The 21,341-nt window shown below is 46.3% G+C and overlaps 1 protein-coding gene across 1 annotated transcript in view; it reads right to left on the reverse strand.

The window, feature by feature from the left end:
- PDLIM1 (PDZ and LIM domain 1) overlaps positions 1–21,341 on the reverse strand; it is a 49,287-nt gene that overhangs the window by 7,809 nt on the left and 20,137 nt on the right. The window contains 3 exon segments of the mRNA NM_001315778.1: positions 2,533–2,684; positions 16,018–16,217; positions 21,040–21,124. Coding sequence (NP_001302707.1) covers positions 2,533–2,684; positions 16,018–16,217; positions 21,040–21,124 — 437 coding nt within the window.

Consider the following 21,341-nt stretch of genomic DNA (forward strand, 5'->3'; position numbering starts at 1 on the left):
TTGGAATTTATGCTATTCCATTCATTGAAAATTGAATGCAAATGCATATTCAGAGATAAGGGAGAGAATACATACAAGATCTACTATTTCCCTTTTCCTTTTTAGCAAAGTTTTTATTTTCTTTGGGGCAAGACGATATCCAGCCCAGGGGAGAAAAACTATAATTCTCAGATTCTCTTGCAACTAAATGGGGGCCATGTGACTAAACTCTGGTCAAAATATAAAAGGTGGGACTTTTGGGAAAGAGAAAACTGATTCACCTGAAAGGAGGATTCCCCAATTAGCCCTTTCCCTCTTCTTTCTTCCTGATGCCTGGAAAGTAGGCATGATGGCTGGAGCACCAGTTGCCAACTAGGATCACAAGGTAACCTTGAGAACAGACGTCACTGGCTTGGCAGGTAGAACACAGGATGGAAAGGGTCCAGATCCTGATAAGAAGGGAGCTGCTGCCTCAGGGCAGCTCAGTGACCCTGGGCTTCAGAGGTCCTTCTCTGTGACCTCTGTGACCTGAGGGCATTTAACGAGATGAGCCCTGTAATGTCTGTCTATGGCCTACCTTGGGGTGGAACAGACTGACTTTCCTCTCTTAACTGAAGGGTTTTGCACCCACTTAGAGTAGAGTAAGTTGCCGCTGCTCACATTCTGACAAAACCATCATGCTCTAGGGGTGGCCCCAAGTCATTTGTGGGTTGGGGTTGGGCCTAATACCTGAACTTAATGTGGAGTATGACTCATTCCTTTCAATCTGTACAGGTACTCTAAGCAAAGGGCGAAAAAGCTGGTAGAACAATATCCTTTTAGCAGAAAAGAAGAATGTTCCTCATTTCCTGTGCTTGTAAACTGCCAATTTCTCTAGGACCCACCCAAACAGAGAAGGAAGCCTGGATGCTGGGTGTGCGCAGTAGCGAACTTTCAGCTCAGGAAGGATTCCCGGGAAGCCGATTCTGCACCCGGGGGGCTTCCAGGAGGAAGGTGACTCTTCCAGAGGGCACTCAGCTCTGACCCTCCCTGGCTTCCCAGGGCAAAGTGCCAATCCCTCAGGAGCCTGGCTGAAGAGCAAAATCACCAATTGCCCCTCCCAGAAGCAACTGTTTGCACAGGCAGGAGCGCTGGGAAGAGGAAGAGAGCAGGAGAAGGCAGGACCCCGGCGAGCCTCAGGGAAAGGGGCTGAGTGTGGAAGGCTGGGCATTGAGACCAGGAGGAGCCACACAACCCTGCTCTCCAGAAGTCCCTGGTAGCCAGACTGATGGTGAGAATCAGAAGGTGCTTATGAGGAGTTCCCATTGTGGCTCAGTGGTTAACAAATCCGACTAGGAACCATGAGGCTGAGGGTTCGATCCCTGGCCTTCCTCAGTGGGTTAAGGATCTGGCATCACCGTGAGCTGTAGCGGAGGCTGCAGACGCGGCTGGCCGTGTTGCTGTGACTCTGGTGTAGGCTGGCGGCTACAGCGCCGATTAGACCCCTAGCCTGGGAACCTCCATATGCCACAGAAGTGTCCCTAGAAATGCCAAAAGAAAAAAAGACCAAAAAAAAAAAAAAAAAAAAAAAAAAAGCTCTTATGAATGACCACCTAGGAGGTGGGCACGCCTAAGAGCTACAGCTCACAAGACAAGCATCCTTCTGCAACACAGCCATGCACCAGACATTTCACATAATATACTGTTGTTGTCATATGCAGATAGCTTTGCTCCTCTCCACCTGAAAATTATCATGATAAACCCACAGCCTATGAATCTACAGTGCAAAGACTATCTCCTGAGACCTGCAGAGCCACATGGGTGGCCTGGGCGCCTAGAGCATCACACGTGGACAAGCTAAGTCTGGACTGGAGCCTCTTGATGAGATTTCAAACATCGTAAGAGTTATGAAGCACCTACTGTGTGCCATCACAGTGATGGGTGTTTTGTGCAATTTACAACGTTTGCTCGTAGAGGAAAGGATTTTTATCTCCAGTTGACAAATGAGCAGGAGACCTAGAACAGTTCAGAGACCTGCCTAAGTTCACACCAGGGAGGTGGGTGGGAGGGGCAGGAAGAAGAGATACGACCCAATTGTGGGCTCTCAGGAGGCCACTCAGCCAAGAGCAAGAACAAGCATGTGGCCCCAAGATGAAGCCCAGCACCTGGCTTCACTGTGATGCTCACTCATTTCACTCTGCTTGCTGTTCATTTTCATTCTGCTTGTCCCAAGCCACAGCCTTCCACCCACTCACACGTGCAAACCACTACAGAAGCATGGTGGCCAAGGGACAGACCATCAGAATCCCACAAGGGTCAGCACACCCTGCCCTCAGCCTCCCTGGGCTCCTAGGACAAGAAACAGCTACCCCATGTGGGGCTGGGAGCCCACTCATTCCCCCCTCCCCTTCTCCAGCGCCTTCCTTAAAGAGCTTTTGCATTTCAAGAGCCGGGCCTTCCAGAGCAAGTGGTTCCTTCCACCTCCTGGGGCTGTACTCACCTTTGCTTCAGCAATGACAGCCCCTCACCCCCGGCCTTGAACCAGAGCCTCTGACCACACACAGGGCTGTTTACCTTTTTCCTCAGACTCCAGGATTTCCTGCAAAACCAGGAACGAAGTGGACTGTTTCGGAGGCTCATTTAACTCCTGTTTCTCCTGAAGCATCTTGTAAACTTCAGATTCTTTGTCGATGACGAGCCCGCTTGGAAGCTGAGAATGGTCTAAGCTGTAAAGAATGTTTGCGAGTTATCAGGACATGCCAAAAGTTAGAAGAAAAAGAAAATTCACCAGGCACCCCTTTCCAAGCCAAGACACCCCTGGTTCAAAGGGAGGAGAGAGATGACCCCCATGATCACGAGAGAAGCCCTCTCTTAGCGTGGCCACAGACCTCCCACCAGCACTGTGAGGTGTCTGCAGGCAGAGCCAGCTGCTGCTTCCAGACAATGAAACTATTTTTCCAAATAGTTTCAGGAACTCCATTACTTTTTGGCCTAGTCCCATGGACCGGGAATGCTGTGCTTCTTTCTAAATTACATAAACAAATGATGTTGAAAGAAAATTTCAAAGAGGGAAAATGCCAACCACAACCTGAGCACTAGGGACACAGCTGGGGCCCTGGGGACAGGCCATGTCCACTCCCCAGAGCAGAAATCCATGATCTTCATTCCTGATGACATCAAAGTGCTTTCTCGGTCTCTCTAAATTCCTCACTCTCACAGTGAGGCTCTCGGGTCTCCTTCCCTACCACATGGAGATAACAGTGTCTGCCCTGACCACTTCGCAGGGTTGGTGGCCAGGAGGAGCAAGGCAAGAGCTTTGTAAACAGTAAAGTGTGGTTCCGTGTCAGGGAGGGGACCGAGGCCCTGCTGGACTTCATCACCCCTTCAAGGAGGTTGAACTCAAAGTCTCTGGCCAAGACAGCAATTATCCTTATCACCACCCCACCATCTCATTGTAATGCCACCTCCCCCTCTTTGAGCAACCCGGCCCTCTCAACCCCCTACTAGGAAGGTATGTGGCCCACTTCTCACCCAGGCCCTCTAGGGCAATATACACCCCCAACCAACCAGCAAGTATATCAGAAGACCCCATCTTTCCCCAACCAATCTGCAGGTCAACAGGTGCGTGGCAAGACCTCTCCTCTCTTTCCTTTGTCCCTGGGCTGTAAAATCAGACAGGACCAAGCACCGGGGTCAGGGGAGGGCCCTTTGCTGCCTGGTCTGGCAGGAGGAGAGTGAGAGACTCCTATCAGCTTTACCTATAAAGTCTGTCCTGAGACCCAACCCTTCTCTCCACCCCCTGTCCCAGCCACACCACCCAACAGGGCTGACAGCCTCTGTTAACTTGCCCCTCTGCCACCACCCTCAGCCCCAGCACCGTCTTACTTCTCATCAGAGGCCAGAGTGATATTTTAAACTCAAGCACCAGACGGTGTCATGATTGGCTCAAAGGGTTCTCATCTGACTTAGAACCAAATATTTACCGTTTTAATAATAAAACACAAGGTTATTCAAACTCATGTCCTTTGGAGTACATATTCATTATGTTGGAGAATTAAAATGACTCGGGCTCGGATTGTCAGTGTCAGAAAGTGAGACACATGAACGCGGGGAGGTCTTGACAAGGCTCTTTACTTCTGCAGAAGGGCAAAGAAGAAAAGACCCTCCCTATTTATCCCTAATGCAGGTGACATCGCTGTCCCCTTCCCATTGGTCAGATCAGGGTGCACCTTCTTCTCAGTTGGCTAATTTGAACACAGTTTTTACTGGGAGAAGAGGGAAGGGGGGGTGGAGGAGGGTGTCTCAGGCGAAGCAGGAACAAAATGGACTCACAAGACTTCCTTTGAGAGAAAAGACGTATGTTAATTCTCATAATTACAAAAAGCAGAAAGGCCCTATTTTGCTTCCCTTTCCAAACATATTGCCTGTGTCAACGAAAAAAATCCACAACCTGAGCGTTGAGAGTTAATTTTTATGTGGGGTGAAATTAGGACTTAAGCCCAGGAGACAACAGCACAGGGAGGCAGCCCCAAGGAACCGCTCCCAGGAGATGAGGGTGGAGCTAGAATATATAGGAGTTTTTGCCACAAAGGGCCGGGAGCAGGAACAAAAGAGGCCTGAGCTCTCTGAAATCATTCCTTTGATATGCACCTCCGCTCTCAGGTTCGGTATCCAAGAGTCTTCACAGCCTGAGGCACTCAGGCTCTCACCCTCGGAGGTGACTGCATCCTGGTGACCGTGACATTCTTTAACCTTTACTACAGACCAGGCTGAAATAACCACCCAAGGAAGAAAAGCGGGACTATCAGGATACGAAAACGGTGAGGGGGAGGTGCGAGCAGCAGACACACACTTTCAATATTTTGTTGCTGATCTCCTGAAGGTTACTGCCTGTCACAAGGAGCAGATCTCACCATTTTAGTGTTTTTCTTTTTTTTTCTTTTTTTTTTTTTGTCTTTTTGTCTATTCTAGGGACGCACCTGTGGCATACGGAGGTTCCCAGGCTAGGGATCTAATCAGAGCTGTAGCCGCCAGCCTACACCACAGCTACAGCACAGCAACACGGGATCTGAGCCACGACTGTGACCTACACCACAGCTCACGGCAACACTGGATCCTTAACCCACTGAGCGAGGCCAGGGATCAAACCTGCAACCTCATGATTCCTAGTTGGATTCGTTAACCACTGAGCCGCGATAGGAACTCCATGTTTTTGTAGATATGAGGAGATGCAAGAATTGGGCACATAAAATTTTCTCCTGAAAATATCTTGACGACATGAAGGCCTGTTCTTCCAGTTTTCCCAGAGGACAGAGTGCCTCACTCCTGGTCTCCACCCTGAGCTCCACTCAGGGGGTGCTGCGGGTTTGTAGCGGCAGGGGCTCATGTTTTAAGAGGCTGATGGCACGTGCCAAACTTCAGTTCACACCTGTTACCCCATGCTCACTCCAGGCAGGCCAGTCTTCATGGGGTTTCTAGAATATACCAGCCTTTGCATGTCCTATTCCCTCTGCCAAGAACCCTCCCTCCCAGGGAGCCCCGTGACTCCCACACTTTATGCAGGTTTCTGCTCAGATGTCCTTCCTTGGAGAGGATCCCGGACCCTCGACATAAAACAGTCCGCCCACCCCCATCACTCTTCCCATTGCTCTGCTACATCTCTTTCCACGTCACCTCTCACTCTCTTTCCACAGATGAGACTCTCAGTTGTTTCTTTAGGGTCTGTCTCCCCCTGGAAAGTAAGCCCCATGAGGCTCAGGGCTCGGCAGGTGTTAGGGAAGTGAGTGATAGGTGCCAAGTGGATCGAGTCATTTCCTCCTCCTCACTGCACCCTCTTCCTGCTCCCACAGGGAAGCCCCCAGGGCTCTGCCAGGGAAATGGGCTGATCACCTCCTGCCTTTCAGCCTCAGCTGCTTTTTCAGAAGCCACCACCCACTAGGGTGGAAGGACAAAGTGTCCAGTAAGGCGGAAGAAGGAATACCAGATGGTGGTACAATTTATCGCCCACCCAGGATATAATTAGTTCACATCCCATTTTCTTTATTTACCTGTTTTTTCTTTTTTTATGGCCACACCCATGGCATATGGAAGTTCCCAAGCCAGGGATTGAATCTGAGCCACAGCCATGACCTACACTACAGCTGTGACAACAAGGGATCTTTAACCCAGTGCACCAGTACGGGGATCCAACCTGAGCCTCCGTAGCGACCACTGCTGCTGCAGTCAGCTTCTTAACCCACTGTGCCACAGCAGGAACTCCTCACACCCCATTTTCAATGTGGCTCACAGCCCCAGCTAGAAGTAGGGTCGCTCACCTCAATGAAGCTTCAGGCTTTCCCTCTGACTAAGACCAGGTTCTCACAAAAGAGGACAGAGCCCTCAAAGAGAGACATCTGCTCTGCTGCTCACAGGGAAGGTCAGAATGTAAGGGGAGGAGTTCCCGTTGTGGCTCAGCAGAAACAAATCTAACTGGCATCCATGAGGATGCAGGTTTGATCCCTGGCCTCGCTCAGTGGGTTTAGGATCTGGCATTGCTGTGGCTATGGTGTAGGCTGGCAGCTGTAGCTCTGATTCGACCCCTAGCCTGGGAACCTCCATATGCTGCTGGTGTGGCCCTAAAAAGCAAAAAAAAAAAAAGAATGCAAGTAGAGAGACTCATCAAATGGTCACTCATTTAGGCTGCAGTGCAGTGAGAGAAGCCACCACCCCAGCCCACCCACAGCTGCCAGGCCCTGCCCTTGTCTCTCCCTCCCAGCCCCCAGAAAGGCGATAGGCCACCTTAAGGAGTGGTGGTTAACTGAGGGCTGCAGTCTCTGGCCCACCGTTTCAGCTCTCATGTTTGGTCACATGCCGGACTCTTTCTTTGGGTCTTGAGTTCTGAGCTTGCCCTACAATGTATTATGCTATTTTGACAAATATTTTTTTCCTATTACCCTAAGAACTATTTTAAAATCAAGATCAGACCGTGGAATGTTCTTGGGAGAATTTTTCCCCTTCTTTGGTATATGCTGTTATGTCTGGAAGCCACCAAGGGAACGCTAAAAATGACAGAACGCAAACCACAAGGTCATCACATATTCTTCCAGCCAACAGTCTTGTAAAGTATTTCCATGATTAAGAAAAGAGAAAACAACTTATTTACTCTCAAAGAATGATGTCTTTCTACCACTTGACAACTGATAAAACTCACGCGTTTTGCACCCACTTATTATATAATTAGCTCATAGTTCATTTTAAAAAGAAAATAGGGAGTTCCCGTTGTGGCTCAGTGGTTAACGACTCCAACTAGGAACCATGAGGTTGCAGGTTCAATCCTGGGCCTTGCTCAGTGGGTTAAGGATCCAGCGTTGCCGTGAGCTGTGGTGTAGGTCACAGATGTGGCTCGGATCCCACATTGCTGTGGCTCTGGCGTAGGCCGGTGGCTACAGGTCTGATTAGACCCCTAGCCTGGGAACCTGCATATGCCGTGGGAGCGGCCCAAGAAAAGGCAAAAAGTCAAGAAAGAAAGAAAGAAAACAGAGGTATATGTGTTCCCTGAATAACCCTCCCCAAGTTACTTCTCCTCCCCATCTCTCTCTCCCATTTACTGATGCGATTGGATGTCTGCATGTCCGTCAATGGGAGAATGATTAAACACAGTGCAGTACAGCCCTACCACAGATGGCAGAAAATATCTGCAAACCATATATTTGATAAGAGGTTAATATCCCAAGTGTATAAAGAACTCCTACAACTCCACAACAAAAAACAAATAAGCTGATCTTTTAAATGGGCAAGGACTTAAATTGACATTTCTCCAAAAAGATCCACAATAGGCACCAAACATATGAAAAGATGCTCAACACCACTAACCATCAGGAAAATGCAAATCAAAGCCACAAGATAGGTCACCTCACAGCCACTAGGAGAGCTGCTACCAAAAACAACAGGCAAACAAAATTCCAGAAAGTAACAAGTGTTGGGGAGGATGGAGAAACTGGAGCCCTGGGCACTGCTGGTGGGAACATAAGATGGTGAAGCTGCTATGGAAAACGCTACGGAGGTTCCTCCAAAAAATTAAAAATAGAGCTACTGTATGATCCAGCCATCCCACCTCAGAGTATATATCCAAAACTAGGCCCCCAAAGAAGTATCTGCATACTCATGTTCATTGCAGCATTGTTCACCATAGCTGGGGTGGAAGCAATCTAAATGTCCATTGATAGATAAATAGAAAAAGAAAATGAAGTATAGGGGTTCGTGCTGTGGCACAGTGGGTTAAAAAGCTGACTATAGTGGCTTGGGTCACTGCAGAAGGGTGGGTTCCATCCCCAGCCTGGCCCAACACAGTGGATTAAAGGATGCAGCGTTGCTGCAGCTATAACATAGGTCACAGCTGTGGCCTGGATTCAATCCCTGGTCTGGTCTGAGAATTTCCATATGCTTTGGGTGTAGCCATGGGAAGGGAGGGGAGGAGAAGGGAGGAAAGAAAAAGAAAATGTGGTATATTCAGATAATGGAATATTATCTAAACTTTAAAAAAGTGGGGGGGGGACTCCTATCACATGCTGCAACATGGATGAACCTTGAGGACACTATGCTAAATTAAGAAAACCAGCCACAAAAAGTCAAATTCTGCATGATTCCACTTCCATGAGTTAGCTAAAGTAGTCACTCTTAGAAACACAAAACAGAATGGTGGTTGCCAAGGGCTGGAGGGAAGAGGAAAAAGGGAATTGTTCAAAGGGCAGAGAGTTTCAGTTTTGCAAGACAAGAAATTTCTGAAGACCTGCTATACAACAATCTGTATGTAGTTACCACTCCTACATCGTAATTTAAAAAATAGTTAAGATGGTATATTCTATGCTATGTGTTTTTCTTTTAAACCACAATTTTTAAAAATGCATCTTTAAAACAGAAAAAGAAAGAAAGAAACTATTGGTATCTAAAACAACCTAACCGGGAGTTCCCGTCATGGTGCAGTGGAAACGAATCTGACTAGGAATCATGAGGTTGAGGGTTCAATCCCTAACCTCACTCAGTGGGTTAACGATCCAGTGTTGCTGTGAGCTGTGGTATAGGTTGCAGACTCAGTTTGGATCCCACATTGCTGTGGCTGTGGAGCAGGCTGACAGCCGTAGCTCCAATTAGACCCCTAGCCTGGGAACCTTCATAAGCTGCAGGTAAAGCCCTAAAAAGCAAAAAAAAAAAAAAAAAAAAAAAAAAAAAACTAACCAAATCAAATAAATCTCCAGTGAATTATCCTAAGTAAGGAATCTCAAAAAAAGTAACATATTGTGTGGTCCCATTAATAACATTCTTTTTGTTGTTGTTGTCCTTTGAGGGCCACACCTGCAGCACATGGAAGTTCCCAGGCTAGGGGTTGAATCAGGGCTGTAGCCACCAGCCTACAACACAGCCACAGCATCACCAGATCTGAGCTGCATCTGCAACCTACACCACAGCTCACAGCAGGCAATGCTGGATCCTTAACCCACTGAGCGAGGCCAGGGATCAAACCCAAGTCCTCATGGATACTAGTTGGGTTCATTTCTCGCTAAGCCACACGGGGAACCCCAATAATAGTCTTGAAATGACAAAATTATAGAAATAGAGATCAGCTTAGTGGGGTGTCAGGGTACAGGAAGGTGCAAGAATAGGAGGGAAGTGGGTGTGGCTATAAAAGGAAAACCTGAGCAATCTCTGAGATGGTAGAAACGTTCTGTATCTCTGCCACATAAATGTCAACACTGTAGTTTTGATAGTTTTCAGGATGCTACCATGGATGGAAACTGGGTAAAGGGCACAGGGGATCTCTCTGTTTTGTTTCCTGTAACTATATGTGAATCTACAATTACTGAAAAATAAAAAGTTTAGTTAAGTTTAAGAAAAATTTTCCCCAAATGACGGAAGTAAAACACTAACTGGAAATGATGTCAAGGAGATTTCTTTCTTTTTTTGGCTGCACCCATGGCATATGGAAGTTCCTGGGCCAGGGACTGAATGCGAGCCACAGCTGCAACCTACACTATAGCTGCAGCAATGCTGGATCCTTAATCCACTGCCTTGGGCCAGGGATTGAACCTACGCTGCCGCAGAGACAGCATCAGATCTCTTAAACTGCTTGCCACAGTGGGAACGCCACTGAGATTTCAGTAGATGATTTTTATGTAGGTGGGGATAAAGAAAGAAAGGATATAAGCTGATTCAGAAAAACTCTTTCATGTCTGAGCTGCCCCAACCCAGTTACCCCAATGTTCACCAAATACACAATTCTAAGAAATCCTATGTAGTCATTTTTGGAAGGGGAGCCTGGCCAGAGTGCTCCCTAAGCTTTAGCCTTCAAAGGCCTAGATGTTAATAAGAAACCAGAGGAGTAATTATGGGCACCAGGAGAAGCGGGAGGAACACCCAGAACCCCAGCGCCAATTCCCTGTGGGCTGTGGGCAAATTTAGTTAGAAGCACAAGCCACCACCATCCATCGTCTCAGAGGTTTTCCTCTGACCTGGCTCCAGTGAGTCAGGGCTAATATAAGCCTCCGGTGTCATCTGAACCAAGAACAATGAATGCAGCCCTTATTTCAATGGCACCTGCTTAGAAATCTGCCTCATGAGTAATTATGGGGGAAAGGGGGGTTGCCTAAGAACACAATTTGGAAAACCCAATATCTTGGGACTATTGTGGTTATGGGAGCCCAAGGGATTATTCCACGAAGAGGCTACCACTCCATCGGGAAGGTAATTAGCTATACTAACTAGTCGGCTGACCTTCAGCTCTAGCGCTGGGAAAGAAACAAGTTTACTCCAAGTTACAGGAAAATCCTCTCCACGAGGATTTGCCTATGTGCTTCTGTCCTCTGGAGCCCCTTGTACTCAGAAGTGACGGGTATGGAGCTTCTCCTAAGCAGTGAAACCGGTAACAAACAGCATTTACTGAGCACATCCCAGGGGCCAGGCACCATGCTGGGTATTTTTTGCCTGTCTCATTCCAATTTCTCAATAGCCTGGTGGTAAGGTAGTTCATATTATCTGCTTTCAAGCTGAAGAGGCAAAGTTTCAGAGGTTATGTGATTTGCCCAAGGTCACACAGCTAACAAGAGGCAAAGCTGGAATTTAAGCTCAGGCCTCTCTATCTACAAAGCCCACATCTTTAAGAAAGCATCAACCAGTATCATATATATAAAGAAATCCAGGCCCCAAATCACCAGAAAATGGTCAAAGCCCTAAATCCGTGGAAAGAGGTCAGAGGGCAGGTGAAAGCCTTCTGATGAACACAGCAACATTTCCCCCACACACTTGGTACACAGTAGGCACCAATAAATGACTGTTAAGCTGAACTGACCCAGCAGCCCTCCCATTCACCTGTGTGTGCTGGGGAGGACAGGCCGCAGATGGTACCTCGCGCCTGCCAGCCCAGTTTAATTTGGAAATGGCAATGCTGTCTGTGCTCTTATCTGATGGGGACAGGGCCCTGGGAAGTCCTACAAGACAGAGAGCCACACACACTAGGCTGTGCATGCGACAAAGAAACTCAGAGTGAGCCCCCGGGAACCAGTAATGACCTCAGATGCAAAGTATGAAGTGAGCCAATTCTGGAACCTCAGTGAATTTCACAGACTAAACAGTGGGGGGTGATTGCTCAGGATGTCTGCTGATGGAGCTGCTGGGTTTACACTAGAATCTTCCTTCGCTGATATGCACAAATGGCCTCTCTAGGAAGTAGACCCGTAAGCAGAGACCCACATACAAGAAGCACTGCCCGTTCGGGCCTTTCCTCTGCCAGGGGCTGTGGGTGCTTCCACTGTTTCTGGATTCATCCTCACAGAATCTGGGATGGAACAGAAGCTGGGCCCCCTCTGCTGAGAAAATCTGGAAGGAGACTTTTGATAAAGACTCAGAAGCTGCGGTAGCCAAAAAGTCTGCAACAAGAGGGGACAGGGGCTGGAGGAAAGGCTTGCACAGGGTCCAGATAGTTCGGACTTAATTGTTTCGGATGGGAGGGAGGAAGGGAGCAGGCGGGGAACATGAGAAGAAAGAAGACATTAATGAAGGAATAATAGCCAAGGCCATACTAAAAATACTTTCCAGGCACATATTTCTCCCAATGCATAGCAGCTCTCTCAATTAAGGATGTGTCATTTCCTGGGTTATTAAATCCAGATCATGGAACATTCCACTCTGGGACAGTTAAAGAGAGGCACGTTCTCAGCCTCCTTCAGCACCAAAGCTGCAAAGGACGGGGATCACGGCTCTTGGTGTTTCTACCACTTGACTCCCCACCAAGCTGCCTTGAGAGAGAGCGTCCCTTCAGGGCCCAGCATGGTGCTCCTTCTCAGGCCCCTCGAAGGCCCCCACAGTTACCCTGAACGTTATCATCATCATAAGCCACCAGGGCCCTGCAGGGCTCAGAACCAGAGGAAGAAGCAGCATTAGCAGCCACACTGCCTCCGTTACTACAGTAAATGCCAGCAACCAAAGCCAAAGTCACATGGCAAAAAACTTCCCCTGCTAGGCCCCGAGAAGCTTAAAAGGAAATCATAGAGCCCTTTCAGTGCTGGGCATGGGGACCCGCATGCCATGGGTGCCCAAGAACATCTGTCTCTTTTTCAGGGGAGAAGGTCCAGAAGCACAGCATGGCCAAAGAAGCTTCCAGAGGGTCTCCACATAGCTCTTTCCAACATTTAAGTAGTTTAGAACCTCTTGTGCCTTAATCTGTCCTAACCTGCATCTGAAGCAAAGGGTTTGCCATTTAATCGCCTTAACAGCCGGGCAGATTCTTCTTAAAAATAAACCGGGGAGACAGAGTCCCATTGTGGTGCAGCAGAAACAAATCTGACTAGCATCCATGAGGATGTGGGTTCAATCCCTGGCCTTGCTCAGTGGGTCAGGGATCTGGTGTTGCTGTGAGCTGTGGTGTAGGTCGAAGACACGCCTTGGATCCTGCGTTGCTATAGCTGTGGTGCAGGCCGGCAGCTGTTGCTCTGATTTTGACCCCTAGCCTGGGAACTTCCATATGTTGTGGGTGCAGCAAAAAAAAAAAAAAAAGGCTAAATAAATAAATAAATAAACTGGGGAGAAATTCAACAGCAAAACTGCTTTCAGAGCTAATCCAAGAACCAAGGATTCCAACCATAAAGAAAACAAAAAGACAACCTATGGACTGAGAGAATATTTGCAAATGATATAACCAACAAGGGATTACTTTCCAAAATATACAAACAGCTCATACAACTCAATATCAAACAAACAAACAAATCAATCAAAAAATGGGTAGAAGACCGAAAGAGACCTTTCTCCAAAGGTGACATACAAATGGCCAACGGGCCCCTGAAAAAAGACACTCATCATTGCTAATTGTTAGACAAATGCAAACCAAACTACAATGAGGTACCCCCTCACACCAACATCAGAATGGCCAACATCAAAAAACCTACAGGTAATAAATGCTGGAGAGGGTGTGGAGAAAAAGGAACCCTCCTACACTGCTGGTGGGAATGTAAAATGGTGCAGCCACTAAGGAGAACAGTATGGAGGTTCCTTAAAAAACTAAAACTAGAGCTACCAAGTGACCCAGCCATCCCACTTCTGGGCATGTACCAACATGGATGGATCTAGAGAATATAGTGATGTAAGTGAAATAAGTCAGACAGAAAAAGACAAATAGACATCACTTACATGTGGAATCTAAAAAATCATACAAATGAATCTACTTAGAAAACAGAAACAGACTCACAGACACAGAAAATAAATTTATGATTACCAAAGGAGAAAGGGAGGTGAGAGATAAATTGGGAGTATAAGATTAACAGATACACATCACTCTATATAAAATAGATAAACCACTGGGAACTACGTCTGGTCACTTATGATGGAGCATGATAATGTGTGAAAATAGAATGTGTATATGTATGTGTAGCTGGGTCACCATGATGTACAGTAGAAAAAAAAATTGTATTGGGGCAATAATAATTAAAAAAAAAATAAAGTCAAAAATAAAAAAAAATAAACAACAAAGTTTTACTGTATAGCCCAGGAAGCTATATTCAATATCTTATAATAACTTATAATGGAAAAGAATCTGAAAAAAAATTTTAAATATTTAAAAATTTTAAAAATACAACTGAATCACTTTGCGGCACTATTCACAATAGCCAAGACATGGAAACAACTCAAATGTCCATCAACAGATAATTGGATTAGGAAGATGTGGTATATATACACAATGGCATACTACTCAGCCATAAAAACACCAAAGTAATGCCATTTGCAGCAACATGGATGGAACTAGAGACTCTCATACTTAGTGAAGTAAGTCAGAATGAGAAAGACAAATACCATATGATATCACTTATATCTGGAATCAAATATAGGGCACAAACGAACTTTTCCACAGAAAAGAAACTCATGGACTTGGAGAGTAGACTTGTGGTTGCCAAGGGAGAGGGAGAGGCAGCAGGATGGACTGGGAGCTTGGGGTTAATAGATGCAGATTACTGCCTTTGGAATGGATAAGCAATGAGGTCCTGCTGTGTAGCACTGGGAACTATGTCTAGCCACTTATGATAGAGCATGATAATGAGAGAAAAAAGAATCTATACATGTATGTGTAACTCGGTCACCATGCTGTACAGTAGAAAACTAACAGAACACTGTAAACCAGCTATAATTGAAAAAAATAAAAATCATTATATATAAAAACAATTTTAAATACAGCTGAATCACTTTGCTGCATAACTGAAACTCACGCAATATTGTAAATCAACTATACTTCATTAAAAAAAAAAAAAAAAAAAAAAAAGAGTGTTGTGGCACAGTGGGTTAAGGATCCTGAATTGTCACTGCAGCAGCTAGGGTTGCTGCTGTGGCACAGGTTTGGTTCCTGGCCTGGGAACTGCCACATGTCACAAGCACAGCCAAAAACTTTTTAAAATAAACAAAGAACTGAGGATTTCAAGCAGGACTTTCCAAGATCATTCAAGTTTGGACCACATGGTATTTTCCAATAAATATGTCACCAACACCTAAAAATCAGGAGATGAAGAGAGACTTTCTGACTGTTTTGATGAAATTAATCATCAGAATTGGGAATCCTAGGCCTGTACATAGTGACTGGCTGGAGCCAAGTGGCTCCCGCTCTGGATGGGCATGCACTGTCCAGCTGCCATGGGCCACTCTGCTCCCCCTGGCTGGGACTCAGCTCTGTCCTTGAGTCTGTATCTCCCTTGCCACCTTTGGGTATATAAGATGGCAACTTGTGACCTAGTCCATCCAGTTTTAACCACAGAGAACTGACCCCATCTCTAACTCTCCAAACTCAAGCCCAGTTCTTTGCCATGGACTGCAGGATTCCCAGTGTTTCTGGATTCATCTTCAAAGAGTTTGGGAGGGAGCCGACACTGGGCCCCTTCTGCTGGAAGATCCAGAGGATTCTTTGGATGAAGACTTAGAGGCAGCTGGGGCCAAGGGAACAGGCCTCCCCAGTCCTGAGCAAGATGCTTCCTTAGATCGGTCCACCTGCAGCCCCTCCTCTCCCCTGGGCAAGGCCACCTCTGTCTCCGCCCAAAATCTGAACCTCTTCCGATGGACAGACGTTTTTATCCTCGTGGACTTCTTTATATGATTTCTACTGGGCCACCCCAAGGGGGAAAAAAGCAAATTCTGCCTCATCAAAACTTCATCCAGAAGTACTTGTCCCAGGAATTCCCGTTGTGGCTCAAGGGTCATGAACTCCACTAGTATCCATGAGGATGTGGGTTCGGTCCCTGGCCTCACTTAGCGGGTCAAGGATCTGGCATTGCCACAAACTGTGGTGTAGGCCGCAGATGCGGCTCAGATCTGGTGTGGCTGTGGCTGCGGTGTAGCCAAACACAGCACTAGGCATTTTACAGGTTACTTCTTATTTTACAACCACCCTACAAGGAAGGTGGTATTGGCCCCTTTTTGGACATGAGGAAAATGGACACAGAAAGAACTGTGCTAAAGTAGACATCTTTCTCCCTGGGCTAGTGGCTGAACCTTCTCCCCGCTGCCTGAATGAGCCTGTCCAGGACTGGCCAGAGCAGAATGCCTGGGCCTACTTACGCTCTGCCATTCGTCTCTTGCCCACTGGCTGCCGTCTTTGACTCCAAGGCACTGTTGAAGCTGGAGATGTTTTCAGAAGAGTAGAGGCCAGCTGGGTTGTTGTACTGGTTTGTGATGATCCTGGGGGAAGCGCTGGAGGCAGGTGAGGCGGTAAAGGGCATGGCACTCCGGTTGTGGGCGCTTCCTATATGTAAGACCTCCTGCAGGCAGAGATCAGAAGAAAAATCAAGGGGGAGTCTGACGTGCAGCTCTCCAGGAACGCTGCAAGCTGAGTGCCAGAGGGAGAAGTGTTTCAATGGGCCATCACTGGCCCTGGCTCAAGGCCCAACTCTAGCAGAAGGGCTCTGACCAACCCGCCAGACACAGGGCAAGACCCAGGATGTTGCACAAGTCGGGCACATTCGGGTTCACCCACCAGCTCTGCCTTCTCATTCTTTTCTGAGGCCCAGAAGAGCCTGATCTCCCGCTGGGTACCCCTGGGCAGGATACCCCTTGATGCCCTGGCCTGTCAGGATGCAAGTCAGAGCTAAAACGCCCTTTCAGGGCACATTCCAGAGGGATTAAGAACCAGGAAGAGAGGAATCGGCATCCCTTCAGTGCAAAGCAGAGGATGATAAAAGGTGGAGATAAATTCCCCAGAACAGAGTGGTTTAGACAAGTAAGATAAGAGGGCTGTGGTGTCACCAGTGAGGCAGCTGCTGACTAGGCAGCCTCTGTCCTCTGGCAGGAGGGGGCTAAGGGGAATTATGGATCTGTTGTTTCTTAATGGGAGAAAGCCAAGGCTAATCAGATGGAAGGCTGAGGGATACCTGTTACAGGGCAGTGCCCAGGGGAGGCTCCTATACTCCCCTCTTTGTGTAATTTGAGCAAGTGTCCTCTACCTCCAAGCTGGACTGCCTAGAGTCGGTGGATAATTATTACATCACCACAGAGCTACTTTATAAACACCCCTCAAAACTTGTTAAATTGACGTTCCCATTTTATTATTTTTTTTAATCAAGGCTTTTCTGATGAGTTGGTTAGTAAGGTGTTCTCTGCTCAGCCACTGTGGATCTACCCTTGGCTCCAAGGCAAGAGCATCCTCTGTGCTGCCCCCTAAACTTGAGGTGCATCCTATTTTCTGGGTTTCCCAGAAATCTTCCTGAACACTGACCTTTTCTTTTTTTTTTTTTTTTCTTTTTTTTTTTTTTTTGGTAATACCCAGGTCCCAAACAACTGCCCCCCAAAGAGTTCCTGTCCTCTGTTGCTCTTCCTTTTTTTTTTTGTTTTCTCTTTCATACTTTCTTAGAAAACACAATGATGAAAACCACCAGCTTAATTCTCTGTGCACTGACTTAAAAGACAACATGAAAACTTGATTATAAGGATTCAGATAGGCTCCCTCTTCAACAAGTTGGAAACACTGAGGGTTAACTATATTACCTTGACATGATTTTGTCCACATGGAACAAAAGCTTAGGACAGTTTGTTCACAAAAGGGGAAGTAAAATTAGTTAAAATAACCTCAGCAGTAATCAAAAAGTGATTAAATAGGTTTTACAATATAACTATCCCAAGGGATAATAAGTGGTTATGAACAGCTGCAGACTTTCAGGGGGTGGCCTGGAACCCCAGGCCCCATAACTACTATGCAGCAGCACAGTGGGACAGATGACAGTGGCAGCCAGGATCACAATTCTTTCCTCGTCTCTCCTTCCCCACAGCAATTCCTAGGAGCAACTTAGGAGGCTGAGCACCAGGGAAGAACCCTTATGTTTCTGTCTTGGCTCATTTTTTTCCCTGTCGCTTCCTGTTCGGCTTTGGGCCAGTTATACTTCCCTCTTCGCCACTGCACAGTGCCTGGCACACAGCAGGCATTCAACGAGTGCCATCCCCTTCATTTTCAGTTAGAATGGAAGTTAATAGAAAATGCAGGTTGGACTAGGAACCATGAGGTTGAGGGTTCGATCCCTGGCCTCGCTCAGCAGATTAGGATCCGGCATTGCCCTGAGTTGGGGTGTAGGTCACATACATGGCTCGGATTCCGTGTTGCTATGGCTGTGGCGTAGGCCGGCAGCTATAGCTCTGATTCAACCCCTAGCCTGGGAACCTCCATATGCCACGGGTGTGGCCCTAAAAAAGCAAAAAAAAAGGAAAGAAAAGAAAGAAAGAAAGAAAATGCAGGTTGGAAATTCTGATCTTCACTTTTATAGAGAATCTCCCAAGAATGTATATGTTTTGTACATAAAAGGGGTATCTCTAATTCCATGTGAATACCAGTCTGTCCAGAAATCAGGCAGTTAACTCAGGGCCTGCCTTTTGGAAGGGATGATGTAATTGTTTGGGCTTTGTATTTATCAGTCTCCAAGGAAACTCAATAATGAGGAAATATAAACTAGGTGTGTAACTACACTGACCTCAGATAAGCTGGGGTGTTGGCTGGCCTTACATGAAGGAACAGATCCTTTAATTATAGATGAACTCTGCTCTTACTCATTCCTCTATTTTAGAATGACTGGAAGTTGAAGATTTTGGAAAAATGAGAGGTGGGAAGTTTTTCATAGGAACAAAGAATTACTAAGAATCAAAAGAAAACTATAGTTAAGTTAGCCGTTAGTGTTTGAGATTTTTTTTTTTTTAATCTGAAGGAAACAGCCTTCAAAATATTAATATAGGTACTCAGATTATATGTTTAAGATGAAAGTTCAAGTATAATACATAGACAAAGTAAGGTAAGTATTGCCTTACTGAAGTGAAAACTTTTTAGAGACCACATTAAAACAAAAATCATTCCTTACAAGTCATAAAACATATGAGCACTTAACACATTAAAACTTAACATTTATAATGGGAATTCCCGTCGTGGCACAGTGGTTAATGAATCCGACTAGGAACCATGAGGTTGCAGGTTCAGTCCCTGCCCTTGCTCAGTGGGTTAAGGATCTGGCGTTGCTGTGAGCTGTGGTGTAGGTCGCAGACACGGCTTGGAACCCCCGTTGCTGTGGCTCTGGTGTAGGCTGGCAGCGACAGCTCCCATTAGACCCCTAGCCTGGGAACCTCCATATGCCGCGGGTGCGGCCCAAAGAAATAGCAAAAAGACAAAAAAAAAACAAAAAACTTAACATTTATAATAAATTTAATGAAGTGATTGAAAACTCCCTGGGAAATTGGAATTGACTGTGGCATGTTTTAAATCAGGTTGCACAAAGGCCAATTTATAGATTGAATGCCATATTTATGAACTTTCCTTAGAGGAACTGTACAGAATAATACAGTCAAGTCAGTTTTGAAATGGCTGATGCAAAATGATCCTTAAAGTGAGTCTTAGGATTCTTAGGTAGGATTTTTATTATATTAATGGGAAAAATTTTGTGTGACTTCATTTCTGACATTTTAATGAAAGCCAACTGAAAGAAGATCACTTATATACAATCATTCAAATCACCCACATTAATTCACCCAGTGAGTTCACTTTCACACAAGTTTGTTTTATGTGTAAAAGGTAAGTAGCTATATGCTATCTCTTGATTATAGCTCAGTACACCATAACAATTAAAATATCCCAAATTTAGAAAAAAAAAATTAAAGTTCAAATGTTCTTTTTTTTTAGGGTCACACCCATGACACGTGGAGGTTCCCAGGCTAGGGGTCAAACTGGAGCTACAGCCACCCCAGAGCAACTCAGGATCTGAGCCACATCGTGTGACCTACACCACAGCTCACAGCAACATCAGATCCTTAACCCACTGAGCAAGGCCAGGGATTGAACCTGCAAATTCATGGTTACTAGCCAGATTTGTTTCTGCTGTGCCACGACGGGAACTCCCCTAAAGTTCAAATCTTCAGTTGGAGCCAAATGTATAAGATTCACAAACCAATCTAAGTTTTCAAAAGCCATTATCAACCTATCTACTAACATACATCTAATAACGCATTAATTTATCTACTAATTTATTCCATACTTTGTGAAAAGTAGCATTATGAGGTGTGAGCAATTTTACACAATGTTTTAAATATCTTTACATTTTCCCCTGTATTTCTAAAGAATATTCATTCACTGTAGATAATTTAGAAGATGTAGTTAAAGAAGAAATAAAATCACTTATAGTTTAAGTATTATGTACAAATATGGAAGCTTAGGACAATCTCTCATCCTAGGAAACTCTATTTGGCCAACAAATTCTGCATTGACCACCACATTTTCCAATACCGCTTCATTTTAGTAATTTTAAGGTCTCACGGGAGTCCCCGCCTTGGCTCAGTGGTTAACCAACCCAAATAGCACCCATAAGGACGCAGGTTTGATCCCTGGCCTCGCACAGTGGGTTAAGGATCTGGTGTTGCCATGAGCAGCGGTGTAGGTTGCAGACAAGGCTCGGATCCTGCATTGCTGTGGGTGTGGCATAGGCTGGCGGCTATGGCTCCAATTAGCCCCCTAGCCTGGGAACCTCCATTTGCCTTGGGTGTGGCCCTAAAAAGACCAAAAAAAAAAATTTAAGGTCTTACTTTAAGGAAACGAGAGATTTCCGTCCTAAGGCTCATGGAAACCAGGGAGTAGGGCACTGGGTCGGGAGGAAGGTAAGGGGGGGGAAACGGGTTGGAGAAGTAGGTTTACTAGTAGAATGTCCCTGCAGCTCCTCTAGCTCTAGGCCTCAGGATCCAAACTTCTGTGCATCCCCAGCATGATTCATTGACGGCTGCCATCCATAACGAGCTGAGTCAGTGCCTTTCTCTGGCTGTGCGGTCCTGCCACCCTGCTCTGCACAGGAAAGCTTCCACCCGCTTCCCGTATCCCCTTCCTACCCGCTGTGTCCAGCCCAGGCCCTGGTGTCACTACCCTGGGGTTTTCCAGCCCTTTCCTCCTACAGTTCCCTTACGGGAAGAAGCGAACAAGAGCCAGGTCCCAGCAGTGGCAGTGGAGGGCCTTCGCTGCGTCTTATCCCCAGCCTCCAGGGCAGGAAAAATGGGAGTGTGCTGAGCGGTGTCAAAAGCAGAAAAGACTCTGAGTGGTGAGAGCAAAGGCCGCCGTGAGCAAGTACTTACTTGGGGTTCAGAGGCTAAATTCATCTTGTATGGGTGACGTTTCCCTTCCTCTGTCACCAGAGGAGACCAGATTTTCTGTTCAGATCTGCAACAGATTGACAAAGCTGTTGTTTCATACATGCTAAGTAAATAATATAGCCTAAAAATTGTGGGAAAGTGTCCTCTCTTCCCTGAATACTGGCCTCTGAACTAGCACTCTGCCCCCCACCCCCGCCTTCCCCTCCCACTTTGCCACCAGTGCGACTTTTAAAAGCATCAGCCTCATGATGTCATGTCTGATGACTGCCCACGCTCAGCCCTGA

The sequence above is a fragment of the Sus scrofa genome, chromosome 14 (genome assembly GCF_000003025.6).
Source record: "Sus scrofa isolate TJ Tabasco breed Duroc chromosome 14, Sscrofa11.1, whole genome shotgun sequence".
In the NCBI taxonomy this organism is placed as follows: Eukaryota; Metazoa; Chordata; class Mammalia; order Artiodactyla; family Suidae; genus Sus; species Sus scrofa.